The sequence below is a fragment of the Carassius carassius genome, chromosome 38, assembly GCF_963082965.1.
Source record: "Carassius carassius chromosome 38, fCarCar2.1, whole genome shotgun sequence".
Lineage (NCBI taxonomy): Eukaryota > Metazoa > Chordata > Actinopteri > Cypriniformes > Cyprinidae > Carassius > Carassius carassius.
Genome location: NC_081792.1, coordinates 10720383 through 10740036, shown reverse-complemented (window position 1 = coordinate 10740036; position 19654 = coordinate 10720383). Strand labels below are relative to the sequence as shown.

The 19654-nt window shown below is 41.4% G+C and overlaps 1 protein-coding gene across 1 annotated transcript; it reads right to left on the bottom strand.

Annotated features, from left to right (window-relative positions):
- Positions 1–2006: 2006 nt before the first annotated feature.
- r3hdm4 (R3H domain containing 4) lies at positions 2007–12946 on the bottom strand. The gene is made up of 8 exons (XM_059529123.1): positions 12773–12946; positions 11775–11929; positions 11255–11373; positions 11067–11181; positions 4633–4718; positions 4437–4522; positions 4217–4272; positions 2007–3348 (listed from the first exon to the last, which is right to left on the bottom strand). The coding sequence occupies exons 1-8, from the start codon at positions 12814–12816 to the stop codon at positions 3245–3247; spliced, it is 765 nt and encodes a 254-aa protein (XP_059385106.1). The 5' UTR covers positions 12817–12946; the 3' UTR covers positions 2007–3244.
- Between the last annotated feature and the right edge of the window lie 6708 nt (positions 12947–19654).

Below are 19654 nucleotides of genomic sequence, written 5' to 3'. Positions count from 1 at the left end.
GTAATGGGCTACACCCCAATCAATACCATAGCTGACCTGAAGGATGCTGACTGCAAGATGCTCTTAAACACTCCAGTCACTCCCTTCGGCCTCTTTGGTGATTGCCGTGGAGTCAGTCACGGAGTGTTTCTCCGAGACACAGAAGCGCGCCAAGGCGATGAGCAACGTGATGCCCCATCACTCACTTCAGCCGTTGTTTACGAGGTCCCGCTCTCCTTCGGCACCTCACCAGGTTCAGGGACCAGCTAGACAGCCCACCGTGGCACCCTTTCGGCCGAAACAAGCAGTGGTCAGGGCCTGGAAGAAAACATCAGGGTCAGAGGAGGAGCCCGCGCCGCGAGAGAGACAGCGTTTTCCTGACAGACTGTTAAAGAGGAAGAGAGAGCACGCTGGAGGCCCCTTCCCCAAGGAACATTTTCAAAGGCATATCATGTCCCCCATGTTCCTACGGGTGACGATTGCTATGTGGGTTTAAATGCTGCAGAGCAAAAACAAGGGGAGTCCGCCTTTAGTTACTATGCCGCCCGCAGTTGGAATCAACTTCCAGAAGAGATCAGATGTGCTAAAACACTGGACACATTAAATCTAGACTTAGAACTTATCTGTTAAGCTGTGCATTTATTGAATGAGCACTGTGCAATGTCAAAACTGATTGCACTGTATTTTCACTGTTTTTTTTTTTACTGTAAAATCGTTTTCTGTTTCTGTTTTTAAATTCATTTTAAATAAGTAAATTTTTTAATCATTTTAAAAGTTTAAAAATTGCTTGTTTTATTTTTGTTATTTTTACTTTCTTTATGTAAAGCACTTTGAATTACCATTGTGTATGAAATGTGCTATATAAATAAACTTGCCTTGCCTTGATGGCAGCGGCTTCTTCAGTGTGCCATCTGGGTCTGCTGCATATGAGGCCGCTACAGTTAAAAACGTTGGTAGTTTGTGGTTTATTATCTTATTAATTAAAACACATCAGCCATAAAATAGTACAATGGCTGATTGCATATATTAAGCATCTATTATATACAAATTTGCATATATTAAGCATCTACCTTGTAATAAAAACAAAGGAATAAGATAGATATAGCCATTGTAGTCCAAATAAATAAGGTATTTTCACTTATTTGAAACCAATGCTTAGTTTGTGGTTCATTGTTACATTTACATTTAATCATTTAACAGACGCTTTTATCCAAAGCGACTTACAAATGAGAACAATAGAAGCAGTCAGGTCAACAAGAGAACAACAACAGTATACAAGTGCCATGACAAGTCTCAGTTGAGTACAGAACGCATAGCCAGGCGTTTTTTTTTTTTTTTTTTTTTTTTTAAATAAATGAAAAGACAAGAAAAGAAAAGAAGGAAAAGTGCTAGTATTAGTTGGTTAAGTGCTGGCGAAAAAGATGAGTCTTTAGATGTTTCTTGAAAATGAGTAAAGACTTGTTCAATGTGGCAATTATAAAACCAAAAAAAAACCCCTTTCTTTACTACTGTACTAGGATTTCTAGTTGTGTCCTCTTTAGGAAGGACAAACAAAGTAGTTTTGCTTTCACAATGAAACACACAGCGTCTCCATGATTGGGCGGCGGCAGCAACTACAGCAAGAAAAAAAGTTATGCCATCTTTTCTTGAAAATTTGGGTGGTATTATGCAAATCTACCACACAGTGACGTAGACAAGTGGGGGAGTGTTTAAACAAGGTGTTTTAGGACGGCGTGGACGAGTCTAAACTTTAGTAAAAAAATATCTTTTGGATTTGGTATCTATTCACAAACAGCTTGTAACACTCCAAAGAGAAAGAAATTTCTTTATCACATCATATAACCCCTTTAAATTCATCAGGGTCATAAATTCAGACAGGATTGGAACAATTGGAAGTAAGTGAAGACAAAATAAAAAATTTGGGGTGAAACCAGAGGCAAAAAGGGAACCAAGTTTTAACCAAACCTTTAAACCTCATTTGTAATGAGTTACATTGGATCCCTAAAATAATAACACAGTATATGATCTCAGTTAAAAACTTAATATTTTAATAGTCTTAGGTACAGATAATCACCACAGAAAAAAAAACTAAATACAATTGAGTGCTGCTATGTATTCATGTTCTACCACCACACTATAAATAGCAATAAACTCAGATATTTTACACTAGTATAAATATTATTCCAAAAACACCTGGTTTTCAGGTGATTCTATGAGTAAAGTCAATGTTTAAAGTCCACATTCATGATGGTTGATGCCTGAGAATCAGCACTGTAGACACACACACACTTTGGTTCTAAACACCAACGTAATAACTGCTCAAGTTAAAAGATTTTTTTACTTTGTAAACCATAACCTTGATGTAATGGCTTAATGTATAAATACAAAAATGCATAACTGACAAATAAGCTGCGTACAGGTAAGGCATAGTGCATGTTGGCAGATCCTTTATGGAAAAAATAAGTGTGTTACCTGATCACAACAAATATGACAAGTACTGTTGTACTCAAATTCAAGTTACAGAATGCTGGATATAAAAGGTCAACTGATCACTCTTTAGTTGTCAGGCAGGATTGGTTGAAGTAAATTAGTGGCATTACAAGTCTGCACATATTCAAATGCATGTGAACTGTAAAAAATCGTGCAGTAAGAATAAACAGGATTCACAAGTATAAATGATCAATAACTGCATAACCATCATGATATTTGTGATACATGTGCTGATTTATATGATGTCATCCTTTAGTAGGAGCCTGAGTTGTACATTTTTTGACAGTGATTACATGTGGCTTGTATAGCATTGGAGAGGTACACGAATATCTAAACCCATTTCAATTCATTTTCCTGATAAGATTGTGAACATCAAAAACAGTAATCAACAAATCATTTTCTGCCTTCTCTTGAGGACACACAATTTTGTTTCTTATTACATACAAGGATTCCATGACAGTAAATGTAAACATTCGTTCTGCAACATGGGAAAAAATAATAATTTATAAAGACAGTTGTAGTAACAACATCTACTTATACATGCTCCAAAATGCATTTAAAAACTGAATGAAAGAGACAGTGACAGAGTACAATAATCTAGTTTGCCCAGTCTCTCTAAAAGGGCAAGGCCTTTAAGGCCAGGACCTGTGACATAATGCCATGTGCTCAGTTAATGCTGGCCAGGTCAAGGTCAAGCTTTATTTTTAAGGGCAGTGGTGCCGGATCTGGCTGGATGAGCATCAGTGGCACTGGTTGTAGCCAGGATCTTAGCAGTTTAGCTCAGCTTCTCCAGGTAGGCAGACAGCAGAGGCTGAGGAGGGAGGAACTCTTCCTGTTTGTTGACCACCTCTGTCTGTCGAGCACCATTACAGTCAGAGCCTGCAGAAGATCACACACTCTGGCTCACACAAAACTGTCATTACATATGGGTCTTTCTACTGTTGTTATTTTAGTATCATTGTTTTTTTGTCATTATATATGTTTTTTTTATCTATATAATTTTTATGTATGTATGTGCGTCTTTATTTATTTTTATTTTAGTTTTAGTTATTTCAGTACAACAAGCAAAAAATAAGAAATGTTGCTTTGGCAAGTAACTGAAATAAAAATTTGTTTAAGTTTTATTGATATATTTATATATTATATTTATTTTAGTTAACTAAAAGTAAAAAAAAAAAAAAAAAAAAAAAATATATATATATATATATATATATATATATATATATATATATATATATATATATATATATATATATATATATATATATATATATATATATTTTTTTTTTTTTTTTTTTACAATGGTAGAAATTACTGTGGTGGAAAACTCACATCTAATGGCAGGACCAGGATTTAGAACCACTGTAATAAAATGTTGAATTAAATATCACAGTATCACAATATTTGAGGGGCCATTTAAATTTGTAAGCGGTGTTCAGACAGGATGTTAAAATCGTTTTTTTTTGATAATACTGACAATTAAAGCACAAGATTAAAACCAGCATTTTGATTTTGTAATGTCCTCCTCTGGTACAGTATTAGTGGCATGACGTGTAACATCAATGACAGAAGAGTACTGTAGGTTAGCCAATTATAAATGAATTTTCATTTTAAGTTAACCACAGGTTTAAGTTAACAGGTTTAATGTGTATAACTGACATAGACTTCATTAGGAACCTTAACAAACCAAAATTCACACTAGCCTCCATAAATTTCCAATGTTTGAATAATGTAAAACTTGACTCACTAGCAGAGGTCAGAGCCATGTACTGACAGACAGCATGAAGCAGCAGTCGCTCATAACTGAAGAAACACAGATACATCAAGATCAAACCGTGGCACTCTATTCATACCCTAACATAATGATTTCTGAAACTAAATCTCAAGCATGCATCTATTACTAGTTAGTAGTGGTCTGAATTAGTCTGTGGAAGTGAAAGATGCATTAAGTGTGGTAGTCTGTGCACCTGCTGCTGAGTTTGGTTATGTAAATTGAGTGTGGATGAGCCATGAAGAATCCCAGCAGACTGGACTCCAGACCCTCCAACACCCCCTTAAACAGAGGAAACAGCAGAACAGATATCAGACAGAAAAAAAGAATGACAGGACAGGAAAAAAAGATATGGGGAAATAAAAGATCAAGCAAATGACAAAGAGAGTCACCATGGGAATCTGTCTGCGTCTCAGTGTCACACGCAGCCGCCGATCAATTCTCTGAAAACCTTCCTGAGCGCTGAAGGCAGGATTTACTGCTCAAAAGAAAGGAAAATATATTTCACTAACATGTCAAATATAAAAAGAAATAATCCGCGCTTCATTGAATTAATAAAAATGAAGTGTGCAATTTTTTATATTGACGGAGACAAATACTGGTGGCACAAGCAAAACATTGCTCTGTTTGGATGAGCGTCCTGACATATTAATATACACATTAAAAATATGATAACATTGTATTTCCAATTTTTATTTAGGTTTGTTCTTGAAGATCAAACAAGCATGGATGAGCTTCTGTTAACCATAACTTATGTGCTCTATGTACAGTGGCATGCAAAAGTTTGGGAACCCCTTACAGAGTCTGTGAAAATGTGAATCATTTTAACAAAATAAGAGAGATCATACAAAAAAATGCATTTAGTACTGTCCGGAGTAAGATATTTTACATAAAATATGCTTACATTTGGAAAAATAAAATAGAAAAAAACAACCCCATTCAAAAGTTTGGGATCCCAAACGTGGACTGTTTATTGTTTTGAGATGGTTGTTCATGAGTCCATGGTTTGCTCTGAACAGTTAAATGAGCTTTGTTCTCAGCTCCGACTGAGGTGCTCTTAAACATGGCACCAAACCCCTAACTGCTCCCGGGCACTGCAGCATACATGTGCCCTCTGCTCCGGGTGTGTGTGTTCACTGCTGTGTGTGTGTGTTCACTGCTGTGTGTGTGTGTTCACTGCTGTGTGTGTGTGTTCACTGCTGTGTGTGTGTGTGTGTGTTCACTGCTGTGTGTGTGTGTTCACTGCTGTGTGTGTGTGTTCACTGCTGTGTGTGTGTGTTCACTGCTCCGGGTGTGTGTGTTCACTGCTGTGTGTGTGTGTGTGTGTGTTCACTGCTGTGTGTGTGTGTTCACTGCTGTGTGTGTGTGTTCACTGCTGTGTGTGTGTGTGTTCACTGCTGTGTGTGTGTGTGTGTGTTCACTGCTGTGTGTGTGTGTGTGTGTGTGTTCACTGCTGTGTGTGTGTGTTCACTGCTGTGTGTGTGTGTTCACTGCTGTGTGTGTGTGTGTTCACTGCTGTGTGTGTGTGTTCACTGCTGTGTGTGTGTGTGTGTGTGTGTGTGTGTGTTCACTGCTGTGTGTGTGTGTGTGTGTGTTCACTGCTGTGTGTGTGTGTGTGTGTGTGTGTGTTCACTGCTGTGTGTGTGTGTGTGTGTTCACTGCTGTGTGTGTGTGTGTGTGTGTTCACTGCTGTGTGTGTGTGTTCACTGCTGTGTGTGTGTGTGTTCACTGCTGTGTGTGTGTGTGTGTGTGTGTGTGTTCACTGCTGTGTGTGTGTGTGTGTGTGTGTGTGTGTGTTCACTGCTGTGTGTGTGTGTGTTCACTGCTGTGTGTGTGTGTTCACTGCTGTGTGTGTGTGTTCACTGCTGTGTGTGTGTGTGTTCACTGCTGTGTGTGTGTGTGTGTTCACTGCTGTGTGTGTGTGTTCACTGCTGTGTGTGTGTGTGTGTGTGTGTTCACTGCTGTGTGTGTGTGTGTGTGTGTGTTCACTGCTGTGTGTGTGTGTTCACTGCTGTGTGTGTGTGTTCACTGCTGTGTGTGTGTGTGTTCACTGCTGTGTGTGTGTGTTCACTGCTGTGTGTGTGTTCACTGCTGTGTGTGTGTTCACTGCTGTGTGTGTGTGTGTGTTCACTGCTGTGTGTGTGTTCACTGCTGTGTGTGTGTGTTCACTGCTGTGTGTGTGTGTGTGTGTGTGTGTGTGTGTGTGTGTTCACTGCTGTGTGTGTGTGTGTTCACTGCTGTGTGTTTGTGTTCACTGCTGTGTGTGTGTTCACTGCTGTGTGTGTGTGTTCACTGCTGTGTGTGTGTGTGTGTGTTCACTGCTGTGTGTTTGTGTTCACTGCTGTGTGTGTGTGTTCACTGCTGTGTGTGTGTGTTCACTGCTGTGTGTGTGTGTGTGTGTGTTCACTGCTGTGTGTGTGTGTGTGTGTTCACTGCTGTGTGTGTGTGTGTGTGTTCACTGCTGTGTGTGTGTGTTCACTGCTGTGTGTGTGTGTGTGTGTGTTCACTGCTGTGTGTGTGTTCACTGCTGTGTGTGTGTGTTCACTGCTGTGTGTGTGTGTGTGTTCACTGCTGTGTGTGTGTGTTCACTGCTGTGTGTGTGTGTGTGTGTGTGTGTGTGTTCACTGCTGTGTGTGTGTGTTCACTGCTGTGTGTGTGTGTTCACTGCTGTGTGTGTGTGTTCACTGCTGTGTGTGTGTGTTCACTGCTGTGTGTGTGTGTGTTCACTGCTGTGTGTGTGTTCACTGCTGTGTGTGTGTGTTCACTGCTGTGTGTGTGTGTGTTCACTGCTGTGTGTGTGTGTGTGTGTGTTCACTGCTGTGTGTGTGTTCACTGCTGTGTGTTTGTGTTCACTGCTGTGTGTGTGTGTTCACTGCTGTGTGTGTGTGTGTGTGTGTGTGTGTTCACTGCTGTGTGTGTGTGTGTGTGTGTTCACTGCTGTGTGTGTGTGTTCACTGCTGTGTGTGTGTTCACTGCTGTGTGTGTGTGTGTGTGTGTTCACTGCTGTGTGTGTGTGTTCACTGCTGTGTGTGTGTTCACTGCTGTGTGTGTGTTCACTGCTGTGTGTGTGTGTGTGTGTTCACTGCTGTGTGTGTGTTCACTGCTGTGTGTGTGTGTTCACTGCTGTGTGTGTGTGTGTGTGTGTGTGTGTGTGTGTTCACTGCTGTGTGTGTGTGTGTTCACTGCTGTGTGTTTGTGTTCACTGCTGTGTGTGTGTTCACTGCTGTGTGTGTGTGTTCACTGCTGTGTGTGTGTGTGTGTGTGTGTGTTCACTGCTGTGTGTTTGTGTTCACTGCTGTGTGTGTGTGTTCACTGCTGTGTGTGTGTGTTCACTGCTGTGTGTGTGTGTGTGTGTGTTCACTGCTGTGTGTGTGTGTGTGTGTTCACTGCTGTGTGTGTGTGTTCACTGCTGTGTGTGTGTGTGTGTGTGTTCACTGCTGTGTGTGTGTTCACTGCTGTGTGTGTGTTCACTGCTGTGTGTGTGTGTTCACTGCTGTGTGTGTGTGTGTGTGTGTGTGTTCACTGCTGTGTGTGTGTGTTCACTGCTGTGTGTGTGTGTTCACTGCTGTGTGTGTGTGTGTTCACTGCTGTGTGTGTGTGTTCACTGCTGTGTGTGTGTGTGTTCACTGCTGTGTGTGTGTTCACTGCTGTGTGTGTGTGTTCACTGCTGTGTGTGTGTGTGTTCACTGCTGTGTGTGTGTGTGTGTGTGTTCACTGCTGTGTGTGTGTTCACTGCTGTGTGTTTGTGTTCACTGCTGTGTGTGTGTGTTCACTGCTGTGTGTGTGTGTGTGTGTTCACTGCTGTGTGTGTGTGTGTGTGTGTGTGTGTTCACTGCTGTGTGTGTGTGTTCACTGCTGTGTGTGTGTTCACTGCTGTGTGTGTTCACTGCTGTGTGTGTGTGTTCACTGCTGTGTGTGTGTGTTCACTGCTGTGTGTGTGTGTTCACTGCTGTGTGTGTGTGTGTGTTCACTGCTGTGTGTGTGTGTGTGTGTGTTCACTGCTGTGTGTGTGTGTGTTCACTGCTGTGTGTGTGTGTTCACTGCTGTGTGTGTGTGTTCACTGCTGTGTGTGTGTGTGTTCACTGCTGTGTGTGTGTTCACTGCTGTGTGTGTGTGTTCACTGCTGTGTGTGTGCACTTTGAATGGGTTAAATGCAGAGCATGAATTCCGATTATGGGTCACCATACTTGGCTGTATGTCACTTCCTCCATGTCCTGGAGATTCTTCAGTTTTCCAGCATCTTTGCATATTTGAAGCCTTTCCAGCAGTGACTGTATGATTTCGAGATTCATCTTTTCACACTGAGGACATTTGAGGGGCTCAAACACAACTATTAAAAATGGTTCAAACATTCACTGATGCTCCAGAAGGAAACAAGATGACTTAAGAGACGGGCTGAAAACTTTTGAAAAGTGTTTTATTTCTTTTTTATTTTGTTGAAATATTTTTTTTTCCCCATTTAGTACTGCCCTTTGGAAGCAACAGAAGATACTTGCATGTTTCATAGAAAACAGATTAAAGAGGTCATATGACGCTTTTTTAAAGATCATTATTTTGTGTTATGTTGAGATGTTTAATGTTCAGAAAAAAATATTTTTCAAATACTCTACATTATTGTAGGTCCTCTATGCCTCTCTCAAACGTGTCATTTTCTTTTAAGTCCCTCCTTCTGACAAGAGCAGTCTGCTCTGATTGGTCAACTGGCCCAGTGCATTGTGATTGGCTGAACACCGCAAGCACTGGTCAGAAATGTAACGTCCCTTTACATAATCACAAACTTCATCTTTTAAAATAGATGTAAAGACAGTTAATAATGTCCTTAGATTTACCATCAGTTCAAGCCCAAATGAGAAACAGTCGTGTGACAGACAGTGATGAAGCTCGTATGTGTTTGCAGTACAGAAGACACGGAGGGTTAAGATAGCGGACTTCACTGTGTGACCCTGGGTGCTTCTCAATATCCCTCCTCATCCCCTCGCTCCTCCGTCCTCCATCCTATGACCCGGAAACCGATCGAGCACAGCCATCTTGAAGGACATATCAATTCTCTAATTGCACCACAAGGAGGTGAGGATCGAGGAGGGAGGAGGCTTCATGAGGAGCGATGAGCGAGGATACACAGGTGTATCCTATGCAGAAGTCTTTTATCGACTTAACGTGACGCACATATAAATTCTCCTCCCCCTTCACATCTGTTGTAATAATTTTTATTTATATTTTACCTTTTTACTACAAATAAATCATGCATGTCATATATTTCAAACAGGGTATCTTGCTTTCTTAATATTTATTATGAATGTCTTAATTAACAAACTTTAACAACATAAGAGCAGATCCCTTTAATCACAGCTGATGACACTTTGAAGTAACGCTGAAGGGAGCGAGGATAAATCATTTCTCTTGATTCAAGTCCTCCATCCTCACGTCTTTTCCTTGCGTCCTTCCCTCAGATCCTGAAGAGGTGGAGCTAAGACACGAGGAAAGGAAGCGAGGAAAGGAAACGAGGATGCACAAATAAGAATTGAGAATCACCCCTGCTCCTCTCTCTCTAACCACACACACGTTCGTGCTAAACTAAACTAAACTACATACTAACATTAGCGGATTCAGAAGTGCCAGATTGTCACAGCAAAGTCAGAATGACCTCCTCTCTTGGGTTCCCGAAATGGTCGACATTTTAGATACACACAGCATCTCCCTGACATGACTGCTTTAACACTATCTGCAGTTACTGAAACCACACCTTCTTTCTTTGCTGAACATTTGGGCAGCATTACACACGTATTTCCACACGGTGACGTAGACATGTGAGGCGTGTTTGAACGAGGCGTTTTAGGGGGGCGTGGCAGAGTCTTAACTTTGATAAAGAATATCTCTTTGGATTTGAGACTTTAGTCTTTGCAACTTTACAGATCTTCTTTATGCACCAAGAGCTTGTAACACTCCAAAGAGAAAGGAAACATTTAAATCGCATCATATGACCCCTTTAAGAAAAATGTACTTTGATCTTCGAATTCAAAAAGTACTTTTTTTGGACCATAATTTGGTCGATACTGAAGTACCGATAAAAAGTGAAAGTCGTGAAATTTGCCAAGTATGGTAACCCATACTCGGAATTGGTGCTCTGCATTAAACCCATCCAAGTGCACACACACAGCAGTGAGAAGTGAACACACCGTGAACACACACCCGGAGCAGTGAACACACACAAAGCAGTGAGAAGTGAACACACCGTGAACACACACCCGGAGCAGTGAACACACACACAGCAGTGAGAATTGAACACACACCCGGGGCAGTGAACACACACACAGCAGTGAGAATTGAACACACACCCGGAGCAGTGAACACACACACAGCAGTGAGAATTGAACACACACCCGGGGCAGTGAACACACACACAGCAGTGAGAATTGAACACACACCCGGAGCAGTGAACACACACACAGCAGTGAGAATTGAACACACACCCGGGGCAGTGGGCAGCTATATATACAGTGCCCGGGGAGCAACTGGGGGTTCAGTGCCTTGATCAAGGCCAAGGGCACTTCAGCCATGGGTCCCTCCCACTTACAACTCCTGCCAGCACCGAGACTCGAACCGGCAAACAGCACCTGATTACTAAGTTATATTAGTTATCCTCTGATTGTGGTAATACTGTCAAAAAATGTGAAGTATAAATGCCTCTCTGGCACCTGAGGTGCACACTACAGCAAATACGTCAAGCATAAACAAGGCTTAAGATGCATGTTCTTCAATAAACTGATGAGAAACTGTCTTTCCTATTAGATGCAAACTGGGTTTGTGTGATTAAATGCTGTCAGACCTTCTCTTTGGTCTTTATGGCTCTTGTCAGAGTGAGTCCTCTGGGCCTCCTCCTCCAGCAGAGCCAACAGTCGCTCTTGCTCCTCCCCAGAACGATTCATAAAATCACTCCAGTACTGAGAGACGTGAGAGAGAGATAACAAGTCAAAACATTCCTTAACTCACAGCAGTTAAAGAAACCTGCTTTACCTCCACATAGTTTCCATTGGTGCAGGCTTCAGTGAAGATGGTGGGCAAGGCTGTTTCATGCCCTTCACCATCCTCTTTAGAGCACTCGTCCCGTTCCAAAAGATTGTCCAGAAAACGAGCTTCACCGAAGCACAGTTGTTAATATTAAATATTAGAAAAACATAGCTAAAACTCTTTTTCCGAGCCGGACAGCAAGAGTTTTTTTTATATTTATTTTATTTTTTTATGCATTTGGCAGATTGCTTTTATCCAATGCAACTTACACTGCATTCAAGATATACACACACACACACACACATATAAATAAATACCTCATGCATTCCCTGGGAAACAAACCAATGACGTTGGCGCTGCTAGCACCACACCCTACTGATTAAACTACAACAAGGTGTAGTCACATTTTCTTTGCATTTATCTACCTTTACCAGAATTTGCTCTGTAAAATAAAATAAAAAAATCTACATATTGCAACAGAAATCTGCTCGTTCTGGAGTTTTGTGCGAGGGCAAAAGATTCTTACTGTTTTCCTGTCGTCTCAGACTCTTCTTGCCCTTGGCTCTGGGAGTGAGGTCAGAGTTACGAATGGCCTGGTTGATAAAAAACTGCTTCTTTTTGGCTGGAGAAGCACGTTTTGCAGGAGAGCTGGGTAGAGACGAGCAGCGTGGCTCATTCAGGCTGCAAGACAAACAGGTATCAGATGCGTCTTGTTTTCACTGAACCATTCTTTATGAACGGTTTACTCCATAGTCACAAAGAACCTATTTTGCCCAGTTCATTCGTTATATACAATTCTGGATGTGGCTACCAGTAGTAAATTGGGATATTGGTCTCAATTAGAAAAAATAGAAACATATGCATATGTGCAAAACATCTAAAGATCCTGCATATGCTTAAATTAATTTGCCATAATGTATAAGTGTATTTTAATGCAATCTTTCACACTGGCTGTAATGAAACTACAGTTCATTCAGTGTGGACCCACTCCTATGACTTATTTATAGCAACTGCTACAGGCCAGATCTTTTACCATGAAAATAGGTCACAGCTTATCTCTGCAAAAACATATTCAGGTTTTAGTTTTGCCTTAAGAGTGCTATCTTGTATGATTTTTTTCCCCCTTTTTTATCGTTTAGTGAAGAGGCTGCCATTGGTCACTAACGAATAAGAAATTATGAGAAACATTTAAGACCGAATAACTTACTAAAACACGGTTTGTGTTCAGTTTACTCAGATATTTCCAGTTTAAGTAGTTCAATCATAACCTTCCAGCTGTTTCACTGTAAGTTACATAATGATCATTTAGCAGAGAAGCTACACATTTAAATCACTCATTACACCGCGAACACAGTTTTAAACAAATACAACAGTTATTTTAATAATGTAAAACCGTGAACGCAAAGAAGACTTGAGAGACGTATCTGATGTTTGTTTTTATATTTGGCTAATGAGCTTTACCGGCTAACAAAAACACCTGACGTGTATGTGCTGAGACAAATCAGATCATTTAAATAGACTTACATTAAATCCTGTTCCTCATTGTTATTGCTATTTAACAAAACCATCTCACAGTCTCTCACAAAAGCACGACAGTGACACAAACAGAAATTAAGACGGATAAAAGGTCCAGAACAGCTGCTGTAAGCCCTGATGGCTAATGCTAGGGGAAATGGGCGGAGCTTGGGTGACCCTGCAGCCAATAAAAATCATTTGCCTCAACTTGACGTAAGTTATATTTATATTATATTACATGATACGTATTAGTTTAGATTTTACATTTATTTGACCATTTAATAGAAAGTGAGTATCTTGTAACTGGTTACCACTTTCATTTTTTCACAACTTTTTACCTATTCTAGTTAATTATAAATAGTCTTGGAAGTGTTACTAGTACAAATACTCAATATTCCATTTCAGTATGAGCTCAGAAAAGCTGCATAATAATTATAAAATATATCAATTTACGTCACTATATTTAGGTATTTTATGATATGTTAAGGTGTTGTCAACATCATATCAAGATCTGGCTGGAGATGATTTTGTTAATGCGGAGTTAAAGAATATTTAATAATAGTTTAAATGAACAATGGGTAGGACTAAATATCTGTATAAAATTAAATGTTTTATTATTCAGATTTGTAACATTTTACTGCCAGATTGGTAAATGTCAAGATACAATTTGCACATGCAACCTTAAAAATAAATCACTTTTATGATTTTTGTTTAGTTACTGTGTTAACTGATTAAAAATGACACTGATACTTTTTTATTTTTACCCAAGGCAGTGTTTTCATTAAACAATGTGCACACACCAAACATCTGCACAGTACCCAGATATTTATTAATATATAGATTTGCATATAAATATCCCAGCACTTCAACATAGCATCAAGCACATAAGGAAGATCACAAACTTCACATTCATACTTCAATTCAGTCATTTCATACATAATATCTCCGTACATACAATAAATACAACATTAAAATGAGCTACATGTTAAGTATTGTAACAATCATTGCAGTGAAGAGATACAGTGATAATCCAGATTTAAGATTAGAAATGTTTTAAGATAAAGTGCATCAGAAAGAGATAGTTAAAATATGCATAATTTATAAAGAGGTCTGGGAAAAAGATTTCCTGCCAAAACACATACATGATGCCATGCATTATCTTCAAGTTTCAGAGTAAGAACAAGATATACGATCAATGAGGAATTGGAGAATTACCAGGAGATCCAAACTGAATCATTAATTGATTGCTTTTAAAATAATTACATTCAATAAAAAAAAATCACTGAGTCACTGGTGATCCAGATCATGATTGCTCAGTTCTAAATCTCTTTCTATTTTTACACTTTGCTTCCCTGTGTTTTGGTACTGACAATAAACAACATGGATGGGTCTTTTTTCCCGGGAGTCTGGTCTTCAGAGGGTTCGATCTTAAAACCCATCTCTTCCTTATTTGACCCTATAACTTTAGCACTCACTATTTTAATTCTACTCTTTAAAAAAACCTTTCTATTCTTTCTCTATTCTATCCGTTTTCTTTTTATTTATTATATTATTTAAAAGCCTATGCTACGTGTACTGCGTTTAAGCTAACAGACTTGTTATAGCACTTGTATATCATTGCTCCTTTGTTGTTTTCGATTGCTTCCATTGTCCTCATTTGTAAGTCGCTTTGGATAAAAGCATCTGCTAAATTACTAAATGTAAATGTAAATGAAGGCTCCGGGGTCTGTACTGAGCGAGCAGCTTTATCTGTAGAAGGCACTGAAGTAGAGCGGGGTGTGGAAGACCGGCTGGATTCCTCAAGTTTGAGGTTGAATTGCCACAGATCTTCCACTGTTTACTGTGACCTCCCTGAGCTGATCATCATCTGTCTGCTCTTTCGAAAAGTTAACAAACACCTGTCTTAGTTCTGAGTAATAAGCCCAAGAATAACCTAAGAGTAATCAAAAGGTTCAGTCACAATGACAATATTTCATGGGCAAAAATGCCCATTGTCTATGGTCAACAACGTAGTGATGTAGGAAGCACAGATCACACAAAAGTCACTTTCAAACCAAGCAACTATCTGTTGGTGAATTTGGCAAATCTCTTTGACCAACTTGAACTATTTACAAAATCTGCAGGGGGAAATCTTTTGTCCTCCCATGAAGTTGTACAACACATTGATTCCTGCTGAATTTGGCAAAGATTTGCCAAACAACCGTAAATGTGACCACACATATAATAGCTTCCTTATTCTAAAATGTGGAAGTAAGCTTTTGTGTGTGTGTGTGTGTGTGTGTGTGTGTGTAAGCTTCAGTTTAATTTGCCGCTAAGGTAAATAACTAGGGGAATAACAAAGTGACGTAAACTATTTGCACTACAAACCTGAGTTCCTAATTATGATTAATTAAATTAATATTATAACAAATGCCAGTCTGAAATATCAAGCAGCATAATGGAATGTTTTTGTACAAGTAAAATAAATGGAAATGAATGAATAAAATGTTTTTGCACATTTTACAATTTACAAATGGTCACGTTACTTATGCTCTTAAGTTAAAAATAAGTTGGATATTGTCACACACCTGGACTCATTTTGTGTGTTTTTGCCCCTGTGACCCAGTTTCTGTCTTCCGTGTCTGGTTTGATTAGTTTCCAGGTGTGTCTCTTCATTTCCCCATGTGTTCCATGTCCCTGTTAATTTAGTCATGCCATCCACCTGTGTTTCCCCAATTATCCCTTCTATAAAAGCCTTGTCCTTTCAGTTCTGTTTTGTCGGGTCTACTCGTCTAAATGTCAACTTGTCTACTTGTCACCTGTTACTTGCCACTTGCCTCTTGCCACCTGTTATTTACGACTTACCTTGTTTATGTTTTATTTAATAAATCCTTGTTTCGTTTATCCCTCGGCTCCGTGTTCCTTCCAGCAGCATAAGCCGTGACAGAAGACCCGACCTGAAAAAGTTAAAAACTGCGTGTTTTCCCTCCGTTTTGTTTTCCGTTTTTTTTTCACAGTCTTTTTTCTTTCCGTAGTGTTTCATGGATCCCCTCTATCGCCCCGAATACCTCCTCCTCCTGCTGGAGCAGGAGGGACTGTCTCTCGAGGACCATACCAGACGGTTTCTCTGGCTAGCTAATGCCACCAGCTACCCGGACCACGCGCTCTGCACCTTTTATCACGCCAGCCTGAACCCTAGGTGCAGAGCGTTGTCGCCCGAAGATGGTCCTCGGGAGGATTTCGCCGCCTTCATAGAGTGGAATCTGGTGAGAAATGGATCCCCTCTCACGGTCGGCCCAATGGAGGATCTCGCCAGGTCCACTCTGGACCCAGAGCCCAGCCTACAATCTCCCCACGGTACGGGGCATAAGCCCGAGCCCACCGATGAGGGAGAGCCAGAGAGCATCCCGTCAGACCAGGTGCGAGAGCCGGCGACACTGCCCACCACGAGGGAGCAAAATATGGAGCGCCAAATGGGTCAAAATGAGGGGGGTTCCAATTCACCTATGCCAGATCCTCCTGTAAGCCCAGGACGGGCTCCTGTTCCCCCGTTAAGCCCAGGACGGGCTCCTGTTCCCCCGTTAAGCCCAGGACGGGCTCCTGTTCCCCCGTTAAGCCCAGGACGGGCTCCTGTTCCCCCGTTAAGCCCAGGACGGGCTCCTGTTCCCCCGTTAAGCCCAGGACGGGCTCCTGATCCTCCTTTAAGCCCAGGACGGGCTCCTGATCTTCCGTTAAGCCCAGGATGGGCTCCTGATCCTCCTGTAAGCCCAGGATGGGCTCCTGATCCTCTGTTAAGCCCAGGAAGGGCTCCTGATTCCCCCGTTAAGCCCAGGACGGGCTCCTGATCCCCCGTTAAGCCCAGGACGGGCTCCTGTTCCCCCGTTAAGCCGAGGACGAGCTCCTGAACCCCCGTTAAGCCCAGGACGGGCTCCTGAACCCCCGTTAAGCCCAGGACGGGCTCCTGATCCTCCGTTAAGCCCAGGACGGGCTCCTGATCCTCCGTTAAGCCCAGGAAGGGCTCCAGCCCCAGAGCTTACTCCAATGCCTGCTCCTCCAAAATTCCCACCCTCCCACCCACTCCTGCCTCCTCCTCCGCTGTCGTCTGGCTTCCCCTCTGCTCGCCCTCAGCCTACCATCATTGTGGTGCGAGCTCAGCGGGACCGCCATCCTCCAGCGACGCCTTGGTCGGCGTCTCCCTCACCTCCGCCTCCAGCCTCTGAGGCCTGGACTCCGCCTCGGCCCGTTGACCCGTCGGCTCCACCATGGCTCCTAGCTCCTTCCTCTCCGCCGTGGCCCGGCAGTCCGCAGGCTCTGCCTGGCTCCCTCGTCCCTCCGGCTCCGCCTTGGTCTGGCGTCGTCCATCCTATGCCTCGGGACTCCACTCCTCCGGCTTCGCCTCATCCCTCCGTCCCTCCGGCTCCGTCAGGCTCCTTCATCCCTTCGGCTACTCCTCGGTCACTCTGGCCTCACCGCGGCCTTCCTGATCCACATCGCCGCGTCAGTCACCAGAGCCATCTGTTCCGCCTAGGACCTCCGGCTCCTCCCCGTCACCCTGGCTCTTCGGCTCTCCGTCTCCGCCTCGGGCTCCTCCTCCACTTGCTCCGTTGCCGTGGATCGAGTCCCTGGAGTCAGTGACTATTCCTCCTCCATGGCTCCTTCCACCGTCGGCCCCACCTTGGGCCGTTATGGCTGTGGCCTGGGTCTTGCTGGGTACCTCCTGCTTCACATCCTTCCTGTCTCCTCCCTGGCTCCTTCCTCTGTAGTCCCTGTCTGCTGGCCCCCTCCTGGGAGGCTGTCCTCCACCGGAACCTCCTCCCAAGTTCCCACCCACGCCTCCCTTTGTTGTTTCTACGGTGCGAGGACGCACCTACCGGGAGGGGGGAGTACTGTCACACACCTGGACTCATTTTGTGTGTTTTTGCCCCTGTGACCCAGTTTCTGTCTTCCGTGTCTGGTTTGATTAGTTTCCAGGTGTGTCTCTTCATTTCCCCATGTGTTCCATGTCCCTGTTAATTTAGTCATGCCATCCACCTGTGTTTCCCCAATTATCCCTTCTATAAAAGCCTTGTCCTTTCAGTTCTGTTTTGTCGGGTCTACTCGTCTAAATGTCAACTTGTCACCTGTTACTTGCCTCTTGCCACCTGTTATTTACGACTTACCTTGTTTATGTTTTATTTAATAAATCCTTGTTTCGTTTATCCCTCGGCTCCGTGTTCCTTCCAGCAGCATAAGCCGTGACAGATATCCTTTATGTGTAACCTCTGTGTAAAATTCAAAATTCTGTACAAAGCGACAGAAATGTCAACTATAAATGTTAGTATTTCATATTAATTTAAAATAGACTACCCAATATTTTTGTGCTGTTTTTATGCTTGTTAGGTTATTGTCTTGTTAGCTTAGCAACATATTAATGCAAAATTCCACTGAAATCAATAGTGAGTCAAGTCTATTGAGAAGAAAAGAGAAATTCGTCAGACATGTTCATGCCATGATAGTCTACTTTAGAGATGAAGATCTTTGCCCAAACCTGACAGGAACCGACAGGTTTGGTCGGGTTTGGACTTAATTTATATAATTTTACATGGGCTCCGAAGGGATCGAGGTTCAAAGAGCTGGTGCAAAAAATAATTAATGTTGGGGCTGTGTGTGGAAGGGTTTGCGTAAACTCTGTTATTCCCCGCCACGTGACAATTACGAAGAGGTGCACTGACATGGCAGAAGGAAAGAGGGAAGCTTTAATACAGTAACTTAAGACTTTGTTGAAGGATGTTCAATTAGTTCAAATAATTGAATTACATAACACTTTTCCATCCATTTAGATTACATAGTTTTAACATAAAAGAAATCAATAAACTTAATGTGATTCATATTGCGTCAGTCATACGTGAATGAAAGAGATACATTTTATGTAATAGTTCACAGCAAAGTCCCCACACTGCTCAGTGTTCATGTGTTTCCACACTACTGAGTGTTAAAGTAGAACTGAAGCAGTGCTGGAGTAAAGAAGATAATTATGTGATGATTGACCATTAATGATGAACAGCTGCTGTTAAAAAGCAGAATCACAGAAGGAAAGAGAAACACAAGAACTACAACTGACTTCAGCCACAGACGAAGATGAAATCAACTGAAATAAAAGCCATTAAATCTCTCAAGATCTGATAAAACGACTCATAAAACAGCTTCACCTGCTCTTCATTATTAGCCAGACTGACTTTATTTCTGTCAGACGTCTAGAGAAGCTCTTATTGAGAATGAACAGAGGTTTAGATGTTATATTGTTTCATTTGAAATCACCATCAGGGAGATCAGTGTTTCCTTTTGTTGGGCTTCTGATCCTTTGACGTTTTGGTGGTAATGTTATGCTGGTTGTTTTAACTGTGTGTTCATGAAAAACACGTTTAGCTTGACCAGAAATAACTGAAATCAAATATATGTTCAATTTAAACTGTATTCCAGCAAGAATTCCAGTCTGCATAATCAAAGCTTGATTTGCATATCGAACATTTACAGTAGGCTCCCAGCAAACACAGAACGTTAGTTTTTGGTTCCCGTTTAGTTATTTTTTTGGAAACCAGATACTAACATTAGGGAAACATTATTTTTAATTATATTTTTTGTAACCATTAAACATTGCATGTTGGTTTTTTTTAATTAACCTATAAATAACTTATACAGAACTTTCCCTTATGGTTATTCCTTATAACCCTATAAAACTATCTTTCCAATGAAAACGTGTAATGACCTATACAGAGCCCTGAAATTTGTTTAATGCACCATTTATTAAAATACAGAAAATAGATCAATCAAAACGCAATTTAAATTATAATATTAAGTCAGGGTTAAGTGTATTTACGTATTTAATTAAGCAAAAAATGAATATAAACTAATATAAAATATAACCAATAATAT